The 22,015-nt window shown below is 41.5% G+C and overlaps 1 protein-coding gene across 4 annotated transcripts in view; it reads left to right on the forward strand.

Annotated features, from left to right (window-relative positions):
- The window catches only part of SATB2 (SATB homeobox 2), a 212,429-nt gene that overhangs the window by 17,584 nt on the left and 172,830 nt on the right, over positions 1–22,015 (forward strand). For 3 of the 4 annotated variants that reach the window (XM_043445524.1, XM_043445523.1, XM_043445522.1), the window contains exon 3: positions 3,233–3,460. In XM_043445524.1, the coding sequence (XP_043301459.1) occupies positions 3,292–3,460 (169 nt within the window). In that variant the 5' untranslated portion in view covers positions 3,233–3,291. Of the gene's footprint in view, positions 1–1,749; positions 1,962–3,232; positions 3,461–22,015 lie in introns of those variants that run through there. The other variant, XM_043445521.1, reaches the window with a different exon arrangement.

Raw genomic sequence — 22,015 nt, forward strand, 5'->3', positions numbered from 1 at the left:
CCCCGGGGTGGGGAGACCAGGTCCTCGCCGCTCAGCTCTGCCTGCGCTCACAGCCTAGGGCCCGAGCGGCTTGGGGTCCCAGGAGTCCCAGCCCAGCAGCCAGAAGACTGGCAGTCCCGCCGCCCTCGCTGCCACCGCGTCACGGCCTGCAGGCGGCCCGGGCTGTGCTGCTCGAAATGTCGCCGGCGCTGCGAGCTGTCCAGGGACGTCATCCAGGGATGCCCCCCGCCCCGCGCACCCCCTGCAGCCCTCTTCCCTGTGCCACCCGCAGCCCGGCGGGCAGTGCCGGTGCGCCTGCCATTCGGGACACCCGGGCTATTGTTCTGGACCCACGGCCGTGCCAGCTCTGAGCGAGAGGCGGCCTTCCCCGCGCGTGCGGCGGCGAGGCGGGCCCGGACGGCTGGCTCCGCGCGGAGGGGGAGTTCGCAGGCACCGGGAAAAGTTGTTCGGAGGGGCGGAGGCGGTGGGTGGTGGGCGGAGGCGGTGGGTGGGGGAGGCGATAGCCCTCCTATCTCCAAAGTCGAAAGTACTCCGCGTAGTTAGTAGAACCCGGAGCCGAGGCAGCCGCGGTTGCCTCCTGCGCGTGGGTCTGTGCCTTCGCCGGGAGACCAGGCAACCAGCGCCAGCCTCGTCGCCGCCGCAGCCTCCGCGCCGGGACTAGTGCGCCTCTGGGCTGGGCGAGGCGGCCGCGCCCTGGACCCGCCACGAGGAGGAGGAGGAGGAAGAGACCCCGGGCCGCAGCGCCCGCCTTCACCCGGGCGCACCCACCCACCAACCGCGACCACGGCCTCGCGCGGCCCTCGGTTCCCTGCCATCGGTCCTCCGCCGCCTCGCGCGCGCGCGCGGTCCTCGCCACACGGCTCTCCCACCGCCGACTCTCTCTCTCTTCCTTCTTCTCCCTCCTCCCAGCTCTCCACCCGCCCCTCTTCAGTCCCTCTGCCTCCTCTGCAGCCCCGCTGCTGTTGGGTCGCCTGGCTCACAGCGATTGATTGATTGATGTTTAATTTCCTGCCAGGCGGGGCCCCCCTCCCCCCGCAACCTCCCCGGCCCTCCTCCCCGCCCCCCACTCTCCTTCAATGCGGTGGACCAGTCTGGCTCGGGTTTAGATCTCTCCCCCCCAACCCCCATCCCGAAATAACCCAGAGACTTCCCCTACCCCCACCCCAAATTATTATTTTGAAGGCGCTAGATCTGGGGACGGAAAGGGGGAGGGGGAGAAATCGGAAACCGAGGACAACCCAAAAGGACTCACTTTGCCTGATGACTCAACGCAACTAATAATCATCTCCCTCTCACTGTGTCTCCCTCTGCGGCTCGTCAGTGAGTCCGGCTCCGGCTGCTGGCGGCGGCGGCGGCGGCGGCCGAGAGGGGAGAGGCTGGAGGTGACAGCTCCGGCGGCCGCCGCTTTTGCTCCCGCGCGCGGTCCCGGGTCCCTGCGCCTTCTCGATCCTCAGTGGCACCGGCCCTACGGCTTCTTCGGCCGCGCCTCCTCGCGAGCTAGCGGCCCCGCGAAGCTGCAGCCCCGACCCGCCTCCGCCGCCTCCCAGTTCTCAGCCCTTTCTCTCCAGAAAGGGTCTCCTTTCCGAAGGTGTGAAAAGGCTTTTTCAGCCTTCTTCTCTCTTCTCCCCTCCTCCGTCGCCTCCTCTCGCGCTCGCTCGGGTGCCCCTTTAGAGGAGCCCTCCTTTCCATCTACTCCTCCTCCCTCTTCCCCCCCCCAACCCCCCCCCCCCCCATCATCATCATCATCATCATAACAACCAACGTCGCCGCACTAAGAAGACACCCTGACCCAGGACCTTAAACGTTTGGACCTGGGAAAGGGGAAAGGGAAAAGAGTAAAGAGAAAGGAAGACTAGGAGAACACTGCAAAGCATATCACCAGAAACTTTCCACCCTGGATTCTCTACTTTTGCTCCATGGACAGAGCCCCAGCCAGCCAAGTTACAGACAGACTGTGAGCAGTAAGTACTCAGGCGCCCGCGCCAAGCTCGGGAGTCCGGGGAAGCCCCGGGTCCGGCTAGGTTCCCTCCCCGCGGCTCTCGCTCTCTCGGACAGCGCCGCGGAGGGAGTGCGGGCGCAACCTTCGCCCTCAGCCCTCGAGCTCAGCCTCTGCATCTGTCGCATCCCTCCTCTCACCTCCCCTTTGCCACCCCCACCTTGGCTCCTCGAGCCGTGGCGACGCGGCTTCTCCCACAACCCGAGCGCCCGCCAGAATTCCCAGCGCACTTTGTTGCGCCGGGTTCCAGCTTCTCCAGGATGTCAGAGACAATGTGAGTGCATTTTCATCAGGTGTTTCCTCCTGCGTCTCCACCCTCCCCTAAATCCAGCGGTGCGGAGATCTGCGGGCTCTGCGAGGAGCGCGCTGCCAGCCCAGCGACCCAGAAGAAAACTTTTGGAGATTTAAAAATTGGGGTTGATGAAGGCTGCTCCCTCCCGCACCTAATAATTCAACTGCTTTTTGCTTTTGTATTTTATCCTGAAGAGCTTTTGAAAACAAAACTCAGGATCGGATGATGATAACGTTCCAAAATAATAACGATTGTAGCCCCCGCCCTTGAGGTGAAGGTTATGCGGAAGATTACTCTGATCAATATGTCTAAGTGTTTTGGAATGCTTATTAATGTGGAATTAGGGTTGATTTTGTGCAAAGTGTGTGTGTGTGTGTGTGTCCCAAGACGTGCTCGGGAAAGATAAACAGCAGGGATTCAAGGGTCTTTTTGCCAGGCCTTTGCCTACTGCCGGGCGATTCAGAGCGCCTTCACCGTGTGGTTATTTTGTTTTCTTATGGACTTGTGTGCACCCCCACCCCTCCTTGAGTGCGTGCGATGTCTTTTTATGAAGTTCATTTCTTCCGCAACCCTGACCCCCTCCTCCCCCTCGACAGCAAGGCCGTCGCACCCGAGAACGGGTCATGCCAACCCTGTCCCAATGAATGGATCACTTCTAGGCGCCCGTGGGCGAGGGGCCGGACTTCGTGACCCAGAGCTAACTTCTGGGGAGCAGCAGGGTCGCGGCGCCCCAAGTTCGGGGTTTGCTGTGGCCACCCAGTGTCAGGTTGGGTCCGGTTTCTCCGGCCAACCGAGGTTCGGGCCCCTCGGGCAGCGTGGGAGGAAGTTTGGGTGGCTTTGGTGCGGCGCGCTGCCCCACTGGCCTAAACGTCTATCACGTGTGTGAGCGGTTTTCCCTCTTTTTTTCCCCCTTCCCTCCCCTTCCCCCCCCGCCCCCTCCCTAGGTCCCTGCGCGTTTTATTGCGACCTGCCGGTGGGAACTTTGTCTCCAAGTCGGAGCAGCATGGAGCGGCGGAGCGAGAGCCCGTGTCTGCGGGACAGCCCCGACCGGCGGAGCGGCAGTCCCGACGTCAAGGGTCCTCCCCCGGCGAAGGTGGCCCGGCTGGAGCAGAACGGCAGCCCCATGGGGGCCCGCGGGAGGCCCAACGGCGCCGTGGCCAAGGCCGTGGGAGGTAACAGCCCGGAGCGGGGAGGCGCGCGCAGCCCGCGGCCGGGGCGATCAAGGCCCGGGTGTCAGGGTTCAGGTTGATTAGGCGCTGTCGCGGTGTAGGGTTACAGGAAGTGAGTTCCAGGTTGCCAAATAATGCCCCCGTCGCCTCTCATCTGCAACTGGTAGCTTCATCTCGAGTTAAAACAAGAAAGTGGTTTACCCGGAGGCTGGCATTTTTTGGGCACTTTGCCACTATGTGCTGAGGTGTTGGCAGGTTTATGTCACAGCCAGCTAACTGTTTCTAGATTTTCCTAGAGAGCTTTTTAGTGATCTAACTCTTTTGCTTTGCCTCAAGAGTATCTGTTGTAGGGATGGAGTTTAGGTGCGATCGCTTTTATGGACTAATCTTGAATGCTCAGGTTAGACCAGGAGCAAGGGTGTTGATGTTACTTTATTACTTAGGACAGTGCTTCGAGACAAATGATTAACAACTGGGAGTATTTCCAGCCACTTTATTTCAAGTGGGAAATAAAGAATCCCTGCGAATCTGTCAGGCCCTTAGAGACTTTAATTCTACCGTTTTTTAAAAAACAAAGTTTAAAAAGTTATATGCATTTGTAACTTTGTTGCGGAATTATATAGCACAAAAGGTAAAAATGGTATAATGGTCTTATTGACTACATACTGTTTTTCTTTCCAAGAATTTAATATTACTTGAAATCTTTTGCAGTGTTTACTACTTAAACAACTACTTTCTTTTAAAGTGGTTAGGGAAAGTAACTTTATGAAGTAAAGATATGCAAGAAATTTAAACACTATTAAAATATTTTGAGGTTTATAGGACATTTCCTTAGTTGTTTTATACATGTAAATACACAGTTCTACATGGCATGCAGTTTTTTTGTGTTTGACATAATTAATAGTTTAAACTTTTTTTGCTTCTAAAAGTTTTTTCCCCCTAATATTTTCAGTATTAGCCTATTTAATGTTACTCTTACATTAGTCTGCCTGAAATGAAACAAAACCCTAGGGAAAGTTAGTGATAAGTTCTCCTGCTCTAAATAGCCATAGTATGTATTTCCAAGTAAAGACTCAATTCGAAATATCCAGTCCCTTTTAAAGAAATTTTATAAACAGACAATGGACAATTTATAAAAGAACAGGCTTTTGGTTTTACTTATTTTATTGTTACTATTTCTTCATTGTAGACATTCAGGATGGTTTGCCTTAGTTCATTATATTTTTCATCTCCCTTGTGAAGTACTCATTTGCTCAATTTTTAAAGCTTTAATAAAATTATCTGGCCATAGATTGTGGGCTTACATATCTTTGATTTTAGGGACTTGAAGCAAAAGAAAACTTCGTAGTTTTGTGACTCACTTTTTAGAAATAGTGTTTATTAATGTACTGTCTTGAGACTGAGAGAATAACTTCGGATTTTTGGTACTATTTTCTAGCATATGCATACAACAAAGAAAAATATATAATGAACATGGTGAGTCCCAAGGTGAGATGACATGATAAGTACCAGTGATGTTGGGTTGAAAAACTTTTGGAAATCCTTGGAGAGGATATGTTCTCAAAGTGGCCTTATGCATAAGGAAAAAAAACCCAAAAAAACCTGGACTGAAAGTTTGGCTTCTTTCTAAACTCACTAAATTGAAAGAAGTCTCTAAACATTTTAGAATGTAATGATTAACAATTGTACTTCCCTAAAACAAGTTTTTCTTTCCTTCCTATATCTTACTGAACTGTGAAGGAAGCTACTTGATTTTGGTGACCAGGGATACCTTCAGTGTAAAATAGCAGTTACTTTTCATATTTTGGGAACTGATAATTCACATTTGACCAGTTACTACAAATTTGATATAGAAAAATATGAAGCCTTGGTGAGGAGTAATAAATTTGTTTCAATAAGCTGGTTTAGTCACTTTTTCTGAGCTTTAACTTAATTTAGTAATATAAAAGATCTCTGCTGCTTCCCAAATTGAAAATAAAAATGACATTATTTTGTCTCAATAAGTACCATTTATGATACTTAATAGTAAAGTGGATAAAATAGTTTACATATAGTGGATTTTTAAAGTTCTTTAAAAAAGATTTTACTCTGTAGAACATAATAGATTGGAAAATTTTTCATTTAGGAAGTTTTAAAATATAACAACTTAGAGCAAACCATTTGAATAGTACAAAGTTTTCTTATTGAATGTTAATGATTATTTTGTGGGTTTAAGTTTATATATTGATAGTTTCCAAATGTACATTGAGATACATAATTTTATTTCTTTATAACTTTTAATCATGTATATAGATTGGAGAAAAGCAAAGTGTTTTTAAAAATGCACTTTCTAAATTTTAAAAATATTTAAGGTAATATATTTATTTAGTGGTTCTTTTATAATTGAAATGATTGGGGGGAACATAGAGTATATATAAAATAGATTATATTTCTATTATCCTACCTCTTCTTGTTTAAATTTTCTTTATGAAGCAATATAATAACCCTAGACAACTACAAAAATATTTATAGCTCTGCATCATTTATTACCATTTTCAGATGTACTGCAGTCTTGTCAATGTTGTAAAGATGGCTGTAATAATATATATTTTAAAAACAGAGCTCAAAATTTGGGAGGATGCGTTAGTTAAACTTTAGAGATTCTCTTTCTTAAATAGTCTCCCCCTAAAAATAGGGGAAATCATTAAGTTAATTGGCTGCTCAATAAAGTGGCAGTTTGTCTTACTGCTTCTGATAAATAGGTAAATAAATGTTTCTGAATGCATTGGTTGCCATAATAAATTATGTTGCTGTCACTACTTTTCTAGAGGGAGAGAGAGTTTGCTGTATTTTTTGGTGAGAACTAAATTTTTTTTTTAAAAAAAGATTATTTTAGTGTCTGGATTTGACTGGATGAGGTGGTAGAAACACCATCGCAGGATTCTGTTTTAATAGGGGACTTATTAAAGTGTGTTGTTTACACTGTGTGTTGTTTACAGTGTGGTTAGCTTTAGAAGACTATTAGAAAGTAGATCAATTTTGCTTTGTATTTCTAAGACTTTCTAGGCTGTATTTGCTCTTATCTAAGCAGTGTGTTTTAAAGCGTGTATGTAATAAAATATAAGTGCTCAGATATATATGACAGTCAGCTTTTATAGAAGATCCTTAGGAAAAAAAAGGCTAATATCTCTTTAAAAAACATATGAAGGCTGGGAGAGAGTTTAGAGCAAGCAAGAGCACCACGGTGTTGACAGCTTTATATCCCTGCTGGGTAACATTCACTTACTAGAATTGGCGTCCCCTCTCAGCTAGTAATTCACTCCATAAGGATTTTGAGAAAGGATGATTAATGGTGGGGAAATTTATATTCGTGAAATTGTTGATTAAAACTTACAGATCTATTTGAAGATTTAGAAAAAGAAAAGATTATTAAGGATGATGAATATAAGAATCAGATGATCCTTTTACCACCATTAGCATAAGTACCTAAAATGTTCAGCTGTATGCAATGCTCCAGCCACGCAACCTACAGCATAAAATGAAAGTGATGCCAATCAAGTTTCCCGAGGAAGCAAGGCGTTCTGCTTTCCTCCTGGACTGCTGAAAGGCGCTGGCCAGTTGTGCCTTAATAGCAATGAATTACTGTGCTTCATTCATTGTTAACACAAGCATTTTCATTTTTTAATGTTTGGCTTAAAGAAGAACTTTCAGACAGCTTTATTTAAACTGAATGAACAGCGCTTGAGTATACCAGATGGTGTATTTGCTGATAGGAGGCATTAAACATCAGAAATCTTTCTGATATTTTCCATTTTCCTTTGAATTTTGATGATTTTTTTGTTTTGTTTTGTTTTGGTGTTAAATGTTCTAGAGTTCAAGGGAAAATGTTTAAACACTGGGAATATCTTGCTTTTTTTTTTTTTTTTTAAAAAAAAAAACAACTAGCTTTTGGGGGGAAAGTTAGTTTTTAAAACAACCATTTAATTTTGGTGAAGAATTGTCTGTTGAAGTTATAACTCTTGGACCCCAAGTAGACCTATTCTTCTTGCTACCGGTCAGCCCTTTCAAGAACATAACTGTCTTGTTGGAAGGGGAAAAATATCATTATGCAATACACGCTGATGTACTCAAATTGGGAAGCAAATGTGATCATGATTGTGGGGCAGGGCCTCATTTAGAGCTGAACACTGTCTACAGTGTTAATTATCTGCAAGTGGAACATTTCCTTTTCGATTAAAAGAAATGCACTTCAGGTCAGGTGTAGTCACCGTAGGAGCACTTGTAGAGAGACATTTTACATTTTGAAAGCACTGCAGATATGAAAGAGTATAGATACTGACCTATTGAAATGTATAAAACACTTAGAAATTTGAAAGATATTGTCAACATAGGCAAAATGGAGAAAACTCGTTAAATTCATTGTAACTAAGGATGTACAACACCATTATTCTTGTGGGGAAGACTCATGTTATTACTTTAAAAGTGAAAAGATTGTATTTCCCTCTTTTATTCCATTTTTTTTAAGGGTTTAAGTTCTTTTAAATAGAATGAACTTAGGCTTTGGGGTCATCCAACAGTCTTGTATGTCCTCTGCAGTTTTGCTGAGGTAGAAAAATAGCCCTCTCTAAAGTGTTTTCTGTCTTTGGCCTGTTATTAAAATAAAGATATACTTGGTTAAAAAAAATATATATATGCAATGAAACATACACATTAAACAGAACATAGGGTATCCGCCCCTCAAAGTCCTGAGCATAATTTGATGTTTCGAGTAGTTTTGGAAGCCTTATATTCCATTAGTAGAAACCCACTGACCATTATATATTCAAGATCATCTGAACGAAATATGTGTATGTGTGTGTATTGAAACTACATAGATAATCCTTAAGGCATCTGTTTTTTAACCCCTGCGGACAATAGGTAATATCCTCTTTTTCCAGGGGGCTGTGACTAAGAGTATCAGTCTGTACATACTACATATCCTGTGTTAATTCTTCTCCCCTTGTACGAATGTATGTATATATTTTGCCTACCTTTCTGTAGGGAAGGAAACAGACTAATTTATTAAACATGTAAGAAAATTAGTTTTGAGTTATTTTAAAAATGTGGAAATCAGTTTTATTCCAGGAAAGACATAGTAATTATTTGATGTATCTGACAAGGCGAATCTGGTAAGCAGTCAAACTTGGTGGTACTACTTTGATAATTTAAAACTCTTTTTTTTTTTCTTTTTTTATGATTTAGTGCAGACAGTTAATATGATATATAAAAAAACACAAATTGACAGAGTTAGATGAATTTCAAATTGTATCATTTTCTTTGGTCTTTTAAGGGTTTTTAAGTTTCTATTGAGATAAAAATGACAATTTCTCATCATTAAAAAAGTTTCTTAAAACTAGTAATCTCATACTAGGTGCAAAAAAAATATGTACATAGATTTTTATTTAACTTTTTATTTTGAGTTGGGGTATAGCCGATTAACAATATTATGATGGTTTGAGGTGAACAGTGAAGGGACTCACCCATACATAGACATGCAAAAAGTATGTACATAGTCTGCTGTATTTCAGGAAGCCAAACCTTATCTTACATAGCATGTAAATAAATAAAAAGTTATTTATACTTTTATCTAATAAGTAGGCTTTTTAAAAAACCTGTATAACTAATATGTGGTCCCATAGTAGTTTTACTATGTTCCTTACATGAATGCTGAGATACAATGGCATTTTGGAACATATTTAAGGATGGAGCATTTGACAAAAGTTGTATGTGTAACAGTTTGTCAGTGAAAAGTGACAAGTGGGAAATGACAAATGAAATGTTGGCATCATCACTCTTTATTTTGATAAAAATGTCTCAATTTGCAGTGATATAATACTGTTTCATATTATTTCATGAGTTGTGTGAGATGCATAACGGGAATTTAGATTTTGTGAACGGAAAATTAGCAGCCCAAACTCTCTTTTCTGAAGCTTTGGCAGCAAGTTCCCCCTCCCCCCCAACTCCCCAAGAATAAGAACAGCAGTGAAATGTTGGATCTAACCCATACATTTTAACTCATTATTTTTTGGAAAAAAGGAAAGAAAGAAAGGAAGGAGGGTGGGGAGAGAGAAAGAGAGAAAAGAGAGAAAAGAAAAGAGGGAAAGAACTGAAAATGGTTTCAAGTAGGAGACTTTATGCTTAGCTCAAAAATGAAGAAGAGAGTTTGCCTTTTGTTTTCTTTATAATGACTTATAAATGAATGATTTCCTTCTGCTGACTTTGATTGTATTGGAGCTTTCTCACTTCCAATCACCACTGCTCTCCAGCATTAATTTAGGATGTCAATATGGAGAGCCCTGGATTCCTGCTATTTTAAAGTGCAGTAGAGGTTTGGAAATGTCTATGTATTAAAAATGGATTTTTATATACAAAGGATTCATTATCCTACTACTTACGGGTAATGTGATAGATGCTTCAGAGTCAAAGTAGACCGCCCTGAGTGGAATTGAAGTATGAGTTAAAACAAAAGCCAGTTAAGGACTTACACATCTCCAAAAAAGTACAGATGTGGCCTCTATAGTGTGTTATTTTCTGTATTTCTGAATTCAGTGATCAACCAAACATTTATTTTCTTCTTTTACATGAAACAAGCCCCACAGGGACTTTATGTTACATAGTATTTATGTAAAAATGCTCTGTGATGGAGTTTTCAAAATCATGGAACTCCATCTATACTTATAATTTTTTTTGTTTTCAATTGACACAGTTATTTTGCTGTTTGATAGCAAGTGATTTAAAAATTGTGATAAAATCAGTATAACTAAGAGGCAGTGAAAGGCTACATCAGAAATTGTTTCTGAAACTTGTCTTTTTGCCTCTCATTTGCAGAGTTTTTAATTATTTCAGATTTTTAATTAACTAGCTAAAAATAACCTAATATGGAGTAAATGTGTTGTAGATATATAATTATGATGATTGGGTTTTTGGTTGTAGTTTTTCCATTCTTAATTGATGTGTATACCTCTAAAAATATTAAAAATAAGCTAGTGAATATGATAGTTATTAGTTGACACATGCTTAAAATGGAAAAAAAAAATCCTTAATAGAAATTTCCAGAATTTGAACCTTGCAATAAAGTTATGAGCAAATTATGACAGTCTTATATTGTGCTAGGAATATTCTTTATATGTGTTTAGGACACATTAGGATAGTAAAACTCTCTGGGGGATGTATAGTTCAATTTTGATTGCTCTCAGTGTTATTACTACTTGCTAGTACATAAGACAGATTAGTTTCTACCCATAACTAGTTGCCTTATCACTGGAATGAAGTTCTGTCTTAGCACAGAGCTGTTAAAACTATAGCATAACAGAACAGAAAGATTTTTAAAAAGTTAAGGAGAGATGCTGCAAGCTACTGTATATGAAAAGGGGTGCATTTCACACCAGAGTAACTTTTTGGTGCCTACTGATGGTTGCGCGGTTATTGAAATGTGCACAGTAGATCAGTGACTGTCTTTGTTTTATTGAAAACTTGCACAGATAGGAATAAAATTAATAGAGACTCTGGTTAGAGAAATTGTTTTTCAGAGCACTAAGATCTGACGGAGGTAATTTGCATCTTTCATAGAAACAATTTTAATTTCATAATATTAAGCACAGATATTGTCTTATTTCTTTTAAAAATATTTTTTACTTCTTAAAAACAATTTGGCTAGAAAGCAAGTGCATCTGTTTTTTCATAACTGGATAAGATTGATTTTCAAATTTCCTGATTATTCCCCATGTTAAAATTGTTTATTTTTATTGTGCTTGTTCCAGTTATTTATATATACATATAAGAAAAGGAAAAACTGATAGCTTACTAGGAAAATACATTCATATCAAAACTCTTAAAATAGCAACGTTTTCAAAATATTATTATTAATTTTGGTTAACAGAACAAGAACTTTCTTTAGTCATAACCCAAAGATGCTAACAGAGCAGCATGATAAATGTCTCTTTAAGTGTCGTAGTAAAAGAAAATGACTTGCCTTCTGAGGCAGTGGAGAGTTTATGTTGCTTTGGACCCATTTCCCAAGCAGTGATCGAAAACAGATTACAATAACAATTATACAGTCAGAAGATGCAATATCCATTTCTGCTTTAATTGAGTGAAAGAATAATAAAAACATCATTAAGAAAAATGAGGTGGACCTGTCACACAATGTACCAATTTTTAGTCTCGGAGAAGATGCAGAAAAACTGAAGTGCTTTTCACTTACTTTGCTGTGTTTACTAGCTAAATTCTGTTTTGGGGAGAGATCGTTTGGTTCTCACTATGCCCTGGGAAGTTCCGAGAGGAGCTCCTGGGTGTAGTTGCTCAGGAGACATGGAAAGTGCTCATTGGTTTGTCTTCATATACAGTTGAAGATGGGGAATCAGTTTCTTATATTCTACCTGAAGGGAGTAACTGCCTTCTCTCTTTCTCTTTCCCACCTCTTTTTCACCTGTGTAAATGGAAGTAAACAGTAATGAATGTTTCTCTTGTTAGAAAGGCCTGCGAAGTAAGGGTTAGGTGTGGTCCCTGGGCCTCCTGTTCTTCCTCCAGAGGAGGAAGAACTTTCTCCCCCCATCTTGGCTGTTCAAAGTTGAAGATGAATAATGAACACCCTTATTTTTTCTTGGCATACGTGGCATTGTGGGGGGACCCCGAGTTTCCATGCGGACACATCACCTGACATTCACATAGATGACATAGACTGTCCTCTGAGATGCATAGGCTTTGGCTGCTGTCTGCAATCTTTGGAACCTTTGAATCGATAATCCTTCATACTGCTGAGCCTCCAGCCCTCATTCCCCAGGGCAGCACTTTCAGCAACTTGGAATGAGCTGACTGGCAGCCGATGAAATCAGTGGCTACTGTTCTTTCACTGTAGGCTGTGTTTCTTACTCTGTTCATAGAATTGCGTGTGCTTGGAAACTTGGGTGATGACTGGAGTTGGCCCAAACAGGGGAGTTAACCCCTGTCGTTGTGGGGATACTAAAACCACAAATGAGGTTGGCCATCAGAGCAGCAGGAGCCCAAGGTTGGACTCAGTTGACAGAGTTAGAGGAGACTATTTCTTTGGTTTGTAGCTTAGAGTTTTCTTGGGTTCGATCTTTAAAAACCTTTCTGAGAGTAACAAAATGAAAGGAATAAGATAGGCAGTAAACCCTTCCTGGTGAAGGTCTCATAATCCCGGAACTGTCCAAAGCATAATCCCTTTCAGACTGGAATTTATGTCATACAGCTCAAAGAGCTTCTTTTTTTTCCTTTTTTTAAAAATTTCAGTTTAGAGAGTCTAGTTAATAGTGCTTTCATTAAAATACTTTTGTCAGCAAAAGGTTTTTCAGTTTTAACATTTACATAACCTAACATCATTGACGAATGCCATGAGCTTTAAGGGTCTATTAGTGGTTCCATTTTTTCTGGGCTTTATAATTTAAACCTAAACATTAATTCTGGGTGGAACTTGGCATAATGTCTTTTTGCCTTGGAGGGAATTTTTGTTGTACAATTAAAAAAAAAAAAAAACACTGTTTTTTTTTCATCAGTCACCTTCTCCATGTCTCCCCTCCCCTAAGTAAATAGCAGTTAAATAGTCAAGGTTTTAAAAGGGCTTATTTAAATCAAAAAAAGAAGTGATTATTTTAGGTGAATTTAACAATTTTCCATTAGTTCATGTTGCAAACTAGTTGCTTTTGATATTAGCAAAAAAGATCTGTGAGGTTGATAATTCAGTGAAAATATTTTTCCTTTCTTTCTCTCATACTGAAGTCATGTGACAAGTTTTTTTTTAATAAAATACATTTAATGACTCTTGAAATAATTTATGTGTCTTATGTATTAGAAGCTGAAAGACTTAAAAAATTCTCTATTTTATGTTTCCTGAAATGATAACATTGACTAGAGGGAAAGAAGTTGGGATCTCATTGTTAAGTAATAAAGGAACACTATTTCCCCAGTATTAGTTATTTTGGGAAGTAAACTTAAACTAGGTTTCTTAAAATGATCTTTTTAATATATAATAATAATACTATGTTAAAGTTGAGTTATCATAGAAATCTGGTAACAAGGTGTTTGTGAAGTTAAGAAACAAGTGAGGAAACCCTGTGATGATCAGCTTGTGATCTGCAAACGAGAAAGGGTTCAGAATGCTAGTGAGGATGCGTGCCTGGAAGTAGCTCATGGAGGAGAGTGAGGCTAAACCAGGGTTCTCCTGAAGCTTTGCCAGCTTTCAGCTCACCAGGTTCCATCCAGATAAGATTTTGTCCTGTAGGCTTGGAAGATGTGGTACTAGAGGAATGAACATCCTTCGTTATTTAGGGGGTATAAGAGGAGCAAATTGTTCACCGAAAGGGAAGTTATTACTCATTTAAGACTCAAGTAAAGGCACTTGATAACGATGAACAAGGTGATCCTGATTTTCTTTTTTCTTCTCAGATGAATCTCCAGGTAACATTCAGCATGATTTAACTCTATTTATAGGTCCATTCATATAGTGAGTTTGAGCCTTCAGCACATTTTTACGGCTAACTTATTACCCCTCACCCCTCAACTGGAGCTTACTATTGAAAGTCTGCCAATGCCGTCACAAATGGTTGTTAGTTCCCAAGAGACTTGGAGGAGAGAAAGAACTGGAGGAGAACGCTGTGCCCTTAGTAAGAGCCATTTTGCGGCACACGTGTTTTTTTGCCGCCATGGTGAAACCATCTAGGCGCCGACCTTCACGTTCAGGATTGATGCCGCACGCTCTCCTGTGGAAATGTATAGAATTCCAATTAGCCCAGGGTCAGAGTATAAATGTACCTCTTTTCACACTGCTCCAAGTGGCTAGTGGAAAACAAACTGCAAAGTAATTCCCTCAGCCCCCCAATAAAAAGGTTTATAGCAAAATAATTCTCAGCCGGATAGTGGGGCTGTTGTAGGTTTGCGTTTGATATTTCTAAGGCTGAAATACAGTCCGTGTACCCAAACTAAGCATTTATTGTAAACAAGTTAACTGCCGAGAGCTTATATTCTGTCAAACATAATTATATTGAAGATTGATGTATAGCTTGAAAGCGAGTTAGAGGGAGACAGTTCTTTTCAAGCCAGGAAGGCTTCTGAGATGCAGCTCTTTTCTGCCTTTGATGTGAGTCAGTGAAGTCTTCCTCACAGCCAGCCTCTCATGTATATAATAAACACAGGCTTGCTCTCTGAAAACATATCTGGTTGTCGATCCTACTCCTGCTAGCAAAGTAAAGAAATGAACCCATATTCATGGAACCTGTTGGGTAGAGTTTCTTTTGTCATCTTTATCTAGATCTGGGCGGTGGTGGCGCTGAGATAGTCTCTGTCACTGGGGCAGGCAGGTGAGGCGTGCACCCACAGGCCTACACCTAAACCTGCGCCTCTGAACTAACCTCCCAAGCAACCCCTTTCTCCTTTAAGGCTGATTTCAAAAAGGAGCCTTTGACTTCTCTTTCTGATAGTTTGTTTTGAGCCTGTGAGATGAGAACTATTTTAAAATTGTGGCCTCTGAAGGGACAGGGAGAAACTACACTAATATGCTTCATTTTGTGGCTCAAATTGTTCTTAAGTTAAATAACTTGTGAACTCAGGGAATCTAGGAAGAATGAAATATTTTTGAAGTTGGGATATTCCATATCTGGAATTAACCCCAATCTGAAACTGTGGTGCTCTCCCAGGGTTTTTGTGCTTTAGGAAAGGTAGAAACATATATATTTTCTTTAGGATAAAGGCTTATGACTTTTTTTTTCCAGGAGACAAATCACTTTGGGCTTTTGTGACACTTTTCAAAGATAGTTAAAAATGGAATTACATTCCTCCTATGATTGGGTGATATCCTTTGGATAACATTAAGAATGAGGATAAGAGTTTCAGTGGATTTACATTCAAGAGCTGACATAGTCTTTTTGGTTTTATAATATCAAATTTAATATTGCCTTTGGGAAATGATGTAAATTATAAAGAGATGTCTTAGAATCATAAAATGAAAAACAATATGCTAGTTTTTTTCTGTTTTGTTTTTCTTATTTAAGTAACTACTATAAATTACACAGGTACATATATGCTTAAAATACGTTGTGTGGGAAGTATTCCATCAGTGGGGACCTGAGTTTCCCCAGTCTGTATGCTGGGTTTTATTAACTTCATTTCAGTCACAATAATAATATCCTATGTACTGCAATCTAGAGAGCTCAGTGTCCCCTTAGGGAACTGCAGAATACACAGTATGATTTTGACTTTCTTGTTCTCTCCTCCTGTTCTTTTCTTTTTTACCTCCCAGTGTTATCCGTTTCAAGGACCTGGTTGCTATTGCATCTCAGTGGAGGCTTTTGTTGGGTACAAGAATGAGAATGGCTTTAGTGGTTGGGAAAGGATGGTAATGGCTGCTTCTCTGTTTAAGCTTGGCTTTGTGAAAGCTGCATTCAATTTACAGTGACGATCTTTACACATTTATTAAATATCTGTATACGTTTTGCTGTTTGAACCCTAAACATAGATATAGGGCAGTAGGATTTTTTTCTTGTAAGGGAGAAAGCCTTTTATTTTTCACTATAAAAACTTTACCTTTTCAGGTTTTCATTTGATAAAAATCTCTCCACTCTAGTATGATTTCCTTTGGGGCTTTGCACTAGTGTTTGATCTCAATTTTTAATAATTTTGGTGAGTTAAACTCCCCAAAGAAAACATGCTTGTACTCTGGAATATTCCCACTAGAAATCTGGGTAGTCTTGTCTTATTGAGAGCCAAGTGCTTGATTCCTTTATTAATTCCTTGCTAGAGAACCTCAGTACAGTTAATCTTTCCTTAACACTACACTGGAGAAATTAATCAAGGGTTTTTTAATTGTTAAATTAGATAAAATAACATTTAGGCAGAGCTCAAAACCTGTGATGATGAAGCAAATGTTAGTTTGCTAACAAAGATAATTTTTACTGACTCCTTTTTTCACTCCTGGGGCTGAGTTGCAAATAGCTTTTCCAGAGAGGATAATGAGAATGAAGGGAGTGGCAAATACATCTCTAGTTCAATACTATTTTAAAAAATGACCTTCCCAGAAACCTCCAGAATAAAATTTTACTAAATGGAGGACGGAGATCCTGATGTTAATGAATTGTGGTACAGTCATTTTGACATGCCGTTGAGTCTCAAGACTAACTAGTATATGCATTTCTAACCCAATGTGAGAAGAACCTGAAGAATTCAGCTTTGAGCTGGGGGATCCCCACACAGTGTCCCGTATGTTTGAACACTTCTGTGATACCCAAACTTGCATATTTGACTTTTTTTCTTTTCTTAAATTTTGTTTTGATTCTGGGATGGGTAAACATTTTCTCTCTGTAGTTACTACCCTTAGAAAAGATGCTGCCGCCCTCAGTGCCATGGGTAGGACTGCAGATAAGACGCCCTCGGGGCTCTAGGGTGTATACGGTCACAGGGCAGGGTGCTGTGAGCCAGCAGAGTCCTGTGCCAGCCGACTGGGATGCCTTTGTGGTGAGCAGCCAACAATGTCTGTCGGCAGTGGTCGAGCAGGGCCCCGTGATCTGGTGTGCTTCCCTGGAGAACATGGAGTAAGTTAACTCCTGGATTCACGTGTGAAGATTCTTCCCTAGAAAGTGCTCCTTGTCTGCTGATGCTGAATGCCATGCAGTAGGGCCACAGTGACGTGGACCAGTTAGATGGCTGCGGAGTCATGGGGTTTCCGGAACCCACACTGCCTATTAATGGTGGTTATTCATGTCTAGGTGCAGTTAGCATTTTGCTAAAATGAACGAACATTTCTCTTGTCTCTGCTGCAGGTCAGTCTGGGGGTGGAAGGGGGAGCGGGAGGGTGAGGACTTATCTAAGACCAGTCCGTGTTGGAGAAGGAAATGGCCAGCCTCTCGTTCACTGTAACTAGACATTGCTGACATCTGGGAATTTAGTTCCTTGGATCAGGATGGCTGTGGCTGTGTTCCCAGGTGGAGCTCAGAAGTTTTGGTTTAGATAAGTAGCTACACTGTGCCTCCTGCATGCCTATGAAGTCCTGTTTTGCAGACGGCCAGGCCGAGTTGATGCTGCCACCGCATTTCTGGAACTGAAGTGTATCGAGAGACCTGGAGTTTTCCTTTAGCCTTCAGATCTGATTTCAGGTTGAATTGTGGCCTCTCAGTTTGGGGACAGGCCTGGAATCAGAAATCTGAAAGACCAGAAAACTCATCTCCCTTCCCTACCACTTTAAACCCAATATGAGCCATGGAGGTGATAAGTGAGAGGACCAGAGCTTACTTGGCCAGCCCTACCCCTGGCCTATTTTTTGTTCTTATCTCCCAAAGTTAAGATCTGCCCCAGGGGCTGTAAATAGTGTCTGGTTTTACTAGAGAGAATTCTGGAAATACTTCTTGACAGTCTTAACCTTCTCCTCACCTGCACACAGAGGAAGTGGCACTGATGCGCTTTGTAGGTGGAACTTTACTTGGAGGTCTAGTTCTGAATTCTAAGCAACTGGGTCATGGATGGACAGCTCATGGCCTTAGAGTAATTATTTTGCCTTCCCCATAATTGTAGGAATGATTGGTCCTCTACCTGTGAACAACCAGGACTTGCAGCTGTCCCATCTCTATCTTGCCTCCTGTTTCCTCTTCGGGAAGTGTTAAAAACAAAACCAACAGCAAAAACAAATGAATTGATCCTTCTAAGAATCTGTAGTTGACAAGCAAAAGACAGAGAGGAACTCTGGAAAGTGGAGCAGTTGGGGGAGCCTGGAGGACCTCTGTGCCACCTATAGGTGGCTGCTTTGCCCCCAGATGATTTTACTTGCCCTCCTAATACTGGTTTCCAAGGTGACACTAGTCATAAAGAATCTACCTGCTAATGCAGGAGACGCAAGAGAAGTGGGTTCAGTCTCTGCGTCTGGAAGATCCCCTGGATGAGGGCATGACAACCCACTCCAGTGTTCTTGCCTGGAGAATCCCATGGACAGAGAAGCCTGGAGGGCTACAGTCCATAGCATTGCAAAGAGTCGGACATGACTGAAGCAATTTAGCACACATGTACTGGTGAAAACATGTTTTTCTTTATTACCTTACCTGAAGATCTTTCCACTGGAAGTTAATATGGGCTGCAGTGTACTTCTTTAACAATGAAAATATATCTGAGGAGATTAAGAGACTACCAAACCATTCAGACTGTAAAGTGTTGCATCTTTTTATCTATTAATCTCTTTGGAATTTCAGCTCCTGGGGGAGTGGGCTTCTGGAGTGGAATGTGGAGCCTGGGGCCGCCAGAGCTCAAGAGGTTGGTCCCTGGGAGCTGAGAGGAGGAGCAGAAAAGAGGGGAGTAGGGAAGACACACTTGGTCCGTTTTGAAATTTTTCCTGGGACCCCAAGAAGGTGATGCAGGACACCCTCGTCCGTTCTGTTTCTGGTTGCAGTTCTTGGCACTCAAACTAGCCTTTATTGTTTCAGGGTGGAAGGAAGCATCTAGAGACTATATGAGTAACAGAGATGGTGGGGGGCTGGCGGGGGGTGTGAGGTTTTAGAGCACGGAAACAGTAGTTTTGTGTTTCTGGTAAATCTGCAGTAAGAAAAGAGAGCTGCTCCCACTCCCACCCTCCTTCCCAGTCGTCTGGAAGCCCCCGTGTCGTTCAGTCGGGCTCCCTGGTAGAGTTTGTTTCAGTGTTTCTGCGGATCTGTGATTTATTGATTGTGGTGGTTGCTGAAGGTGATGCTTTATTCCTTGCCTCAGTTTTATACAAAGAACAGATAAAGATGCAAGGCTCTGCCCTAAAGCCTTTGTGATCTTCAGTTAGCCCAGGGGCCTTCTCAGGTATTAGAACCTGATCGACTGCTGCCCCCAGGGAAGGGAGAAGGCCCTGTGGCTACCTTTCTTCTGGAAAAGGATGGTTTCAGAAGCCCTTTGAAAGAGGGGAGGTGAAAGGCTGGCCTCCTATCATCTCAGTCTGGCTCCTGTCACTGGGGGGCAGGCTCAGGAATGAGGGTGGATCCCGCAGGTGAAGGGGCTGAGGAGGAGCCTGGAGCCTCTGCTCACCCACGCTGGGAAGGACACGTTGTGTGAGCCTTTCTTTGTGAGCGGCTGAAGGGCAGGGTCTGTGTTCGCGTCTCCTCTGCGCCCATGTCGATAACCCTGACATGGAGTAGGCTATTGAAAGTTGAATTCACTTACAACTGACGTGGGTTACACATTGGACACAAGTGGTGAAGGGTCCTTTGCTGAAAGGTCACACATTTATATTTCTGTGGGTGTGGGTTTTGGAGTGTTGTTTTTTGACAGCCCCCCCCCCCCCCCCCCCCCCCCCCCCGCCCGCCCGCAAGAATGCTGCGTGCTTCAGATTTAAAGTTGGCTAACTGGAACTGCTCTATCCTTGCTTCTCTTAGTTTCTTTGGACATCGTACTTAATTTTCCTATAGTTTCAGCTTCCTCGTTTATCAGATGAGAGTAATAATAACCCTTTCACAGGGTAAACAGGGAAGAAACAAAGGTAAGTATGTATGTCAGAGTACAAGATGAGTTAGGAGTTGCCCTGCAGATGAGAGTATCATTTTGTGTCCCAGAAGACGCTAGAATCCTGCTATCTAGACCTCTGCCTCTGGACCTTCTTTCATCTTTCACTGTTAGATCCAACACATTAAACAGTACTTGCTCCTCACATTCATCTCTCCATCTTGTCATTTCCTGAGCACTTTAGATTTTGTTCTCTGAAATGAAGCGAAGACAAAAAAAAAGTCTTTCTTTTATTAAAGAACTTGGATTAATATAGTTAGGAGTAAAACAATAGCCTACAATTTGTTCAGTGAAACAGGGAAGATATCACGTTAGATATTGGAGTTTAACCAAGAGTACATCTGTCCTCAAGTCTCTTAAGATCTGGAACACAGAGGAGAGATAAGTGACAATGGCACAATTGTCCTGCTAATCAGGTTGTGGAGTATTTATCCTGGGTCAGAAAAACCATTGTATATGTTGGTATTTGGCAGATTGCTTAGAGCAGCTTTGTCTGATCAAAATGTAATAAAAGCCGCATGTATAATTTTAAATTTCTTGTAGCTTCTTTTAAAAAAAAAATGGTTAAAGAAACAGATGAAATTAATTTTACTAATACATTTTGTTTAACTCAGTATATCCAAAATATTATTTCTATATTCAATTAATAAAAATATTTTGAGTTAAATATAATAATTTTTTATTTTTTGGTATTAAATTGTTGATGTTGAGTCTTTATGTCACACGGCGCATCTCAGCTCTGGACCAGTCAGCATTCAGGTGCTCCGTCACGGCATGGCTGGTGGCCGCTATATTGGACAGGCAGTTTTAGCATATTAAGTATGGTGCTTTTAACACTTTCACCCTTTTGGGCTGTGGGGCACGGTGAACATGTTAAGCCTTTAGGCATCTTAATTAGGCCATTCAGTAATTACTGGTATGATTTTCATTCTGAAGAAATGCTTTTCAGGAAGTATCTTGAGCCTTGATGGTAGACCCTGAAAAAAATTATTGGTCTCTTTTTTTTCCTCTGTGAAGTGGTATTAATACTGATTTTGAAAAAAGAAAACCAAATGGATTTCATTATTGGAGGGCTATTTGTCAGACCATTTAACTATGTTACACTGTTTAATTCTCACACCATTCTAGGCTGTAGATATTATTATTTACATTTTAGCTAGGAGGAATTTAGCTGAGAGGTCAAACAAATTACTCCCATAGGTTAGTAATGACAGTGGCGGGACTTCACTCCATCCTGGCTCAGAGAAGCCATCTCCCCACGTGTCTGTGTTTGCAGGGCTGTGGTGGTGAAGATCAGGTTAACTCTTTATAATGATGCACACTTCCTCAGAAACCACGTCATGATGAAAATGGCAATTTGAGCATCATAACTAGTAACAATTGGGAAAATGCATTTTTCTAGTAGAGAGAGTCCCATTGCTTATTTTACCTCTCTGACAACAGAATTAACCATTTATCCCAATTTGTCAGAAGAGCTCTTAATTTTTAGCAAATGGCTAGGGCTGTGTGCCTGTCCTCTAGATTAAACCACTTGCTTACCTCCTGCAATTATAAAAGGCTTAGCAAGGCTTGTAATCAAAAGGTTCAAAGTTCTCTCCTTGATCATCTGGAGATGGTCTGTGCTATAATAAAAGAAAAATAATGCCATAAGCTCTCGTTATAGGGTGAGGACAACAGTGTCTTTCTTTTTCTTCTTGATCATTTCTAAATTTTGTTATAAATGCATCTTGGTTTTACATTGCTATTTTTATTTTATTGGGACTTTTAATGCTTCCCATTTTTATTTTTTGAAGTGCTTGCCACATGCTCTCACTATCCTTTCATCTGTTGTCACTTTTTTTCTTTTTTTTTCTCTTTTGACTGGAGCAAATGGGGTGATCAAATGAATAAATATATATTTTTTTCATATATATTTCTACTCATCCTTTCATAGTTTTCTTTCCTAGGAATTTGCTGTATTTTAAATGTATACCTTAATTTTCTTCTTCCCTACATTTGACCTCAGTTGTACTGTTTTACTAGTTTTCATTTCTCTTGTCATTGTCACTGGTAACTGTATCTATTTTT

The sequence above is a fragment of the Cervus canadensis genome, chromosome 24 (assembly GCF_019320065.1).
Source record: "Cervus canadensis isolate Bull #8, Minnesota chromosome 24, ASM1932006v1, whole genome shotgun sequence".
Taxonomy (NCBI): Eukaryota; Metazoa; Chordata; class Mammalia; order Artiodactyla; family Cervidae; genus Cervus; species Cervus canadensis.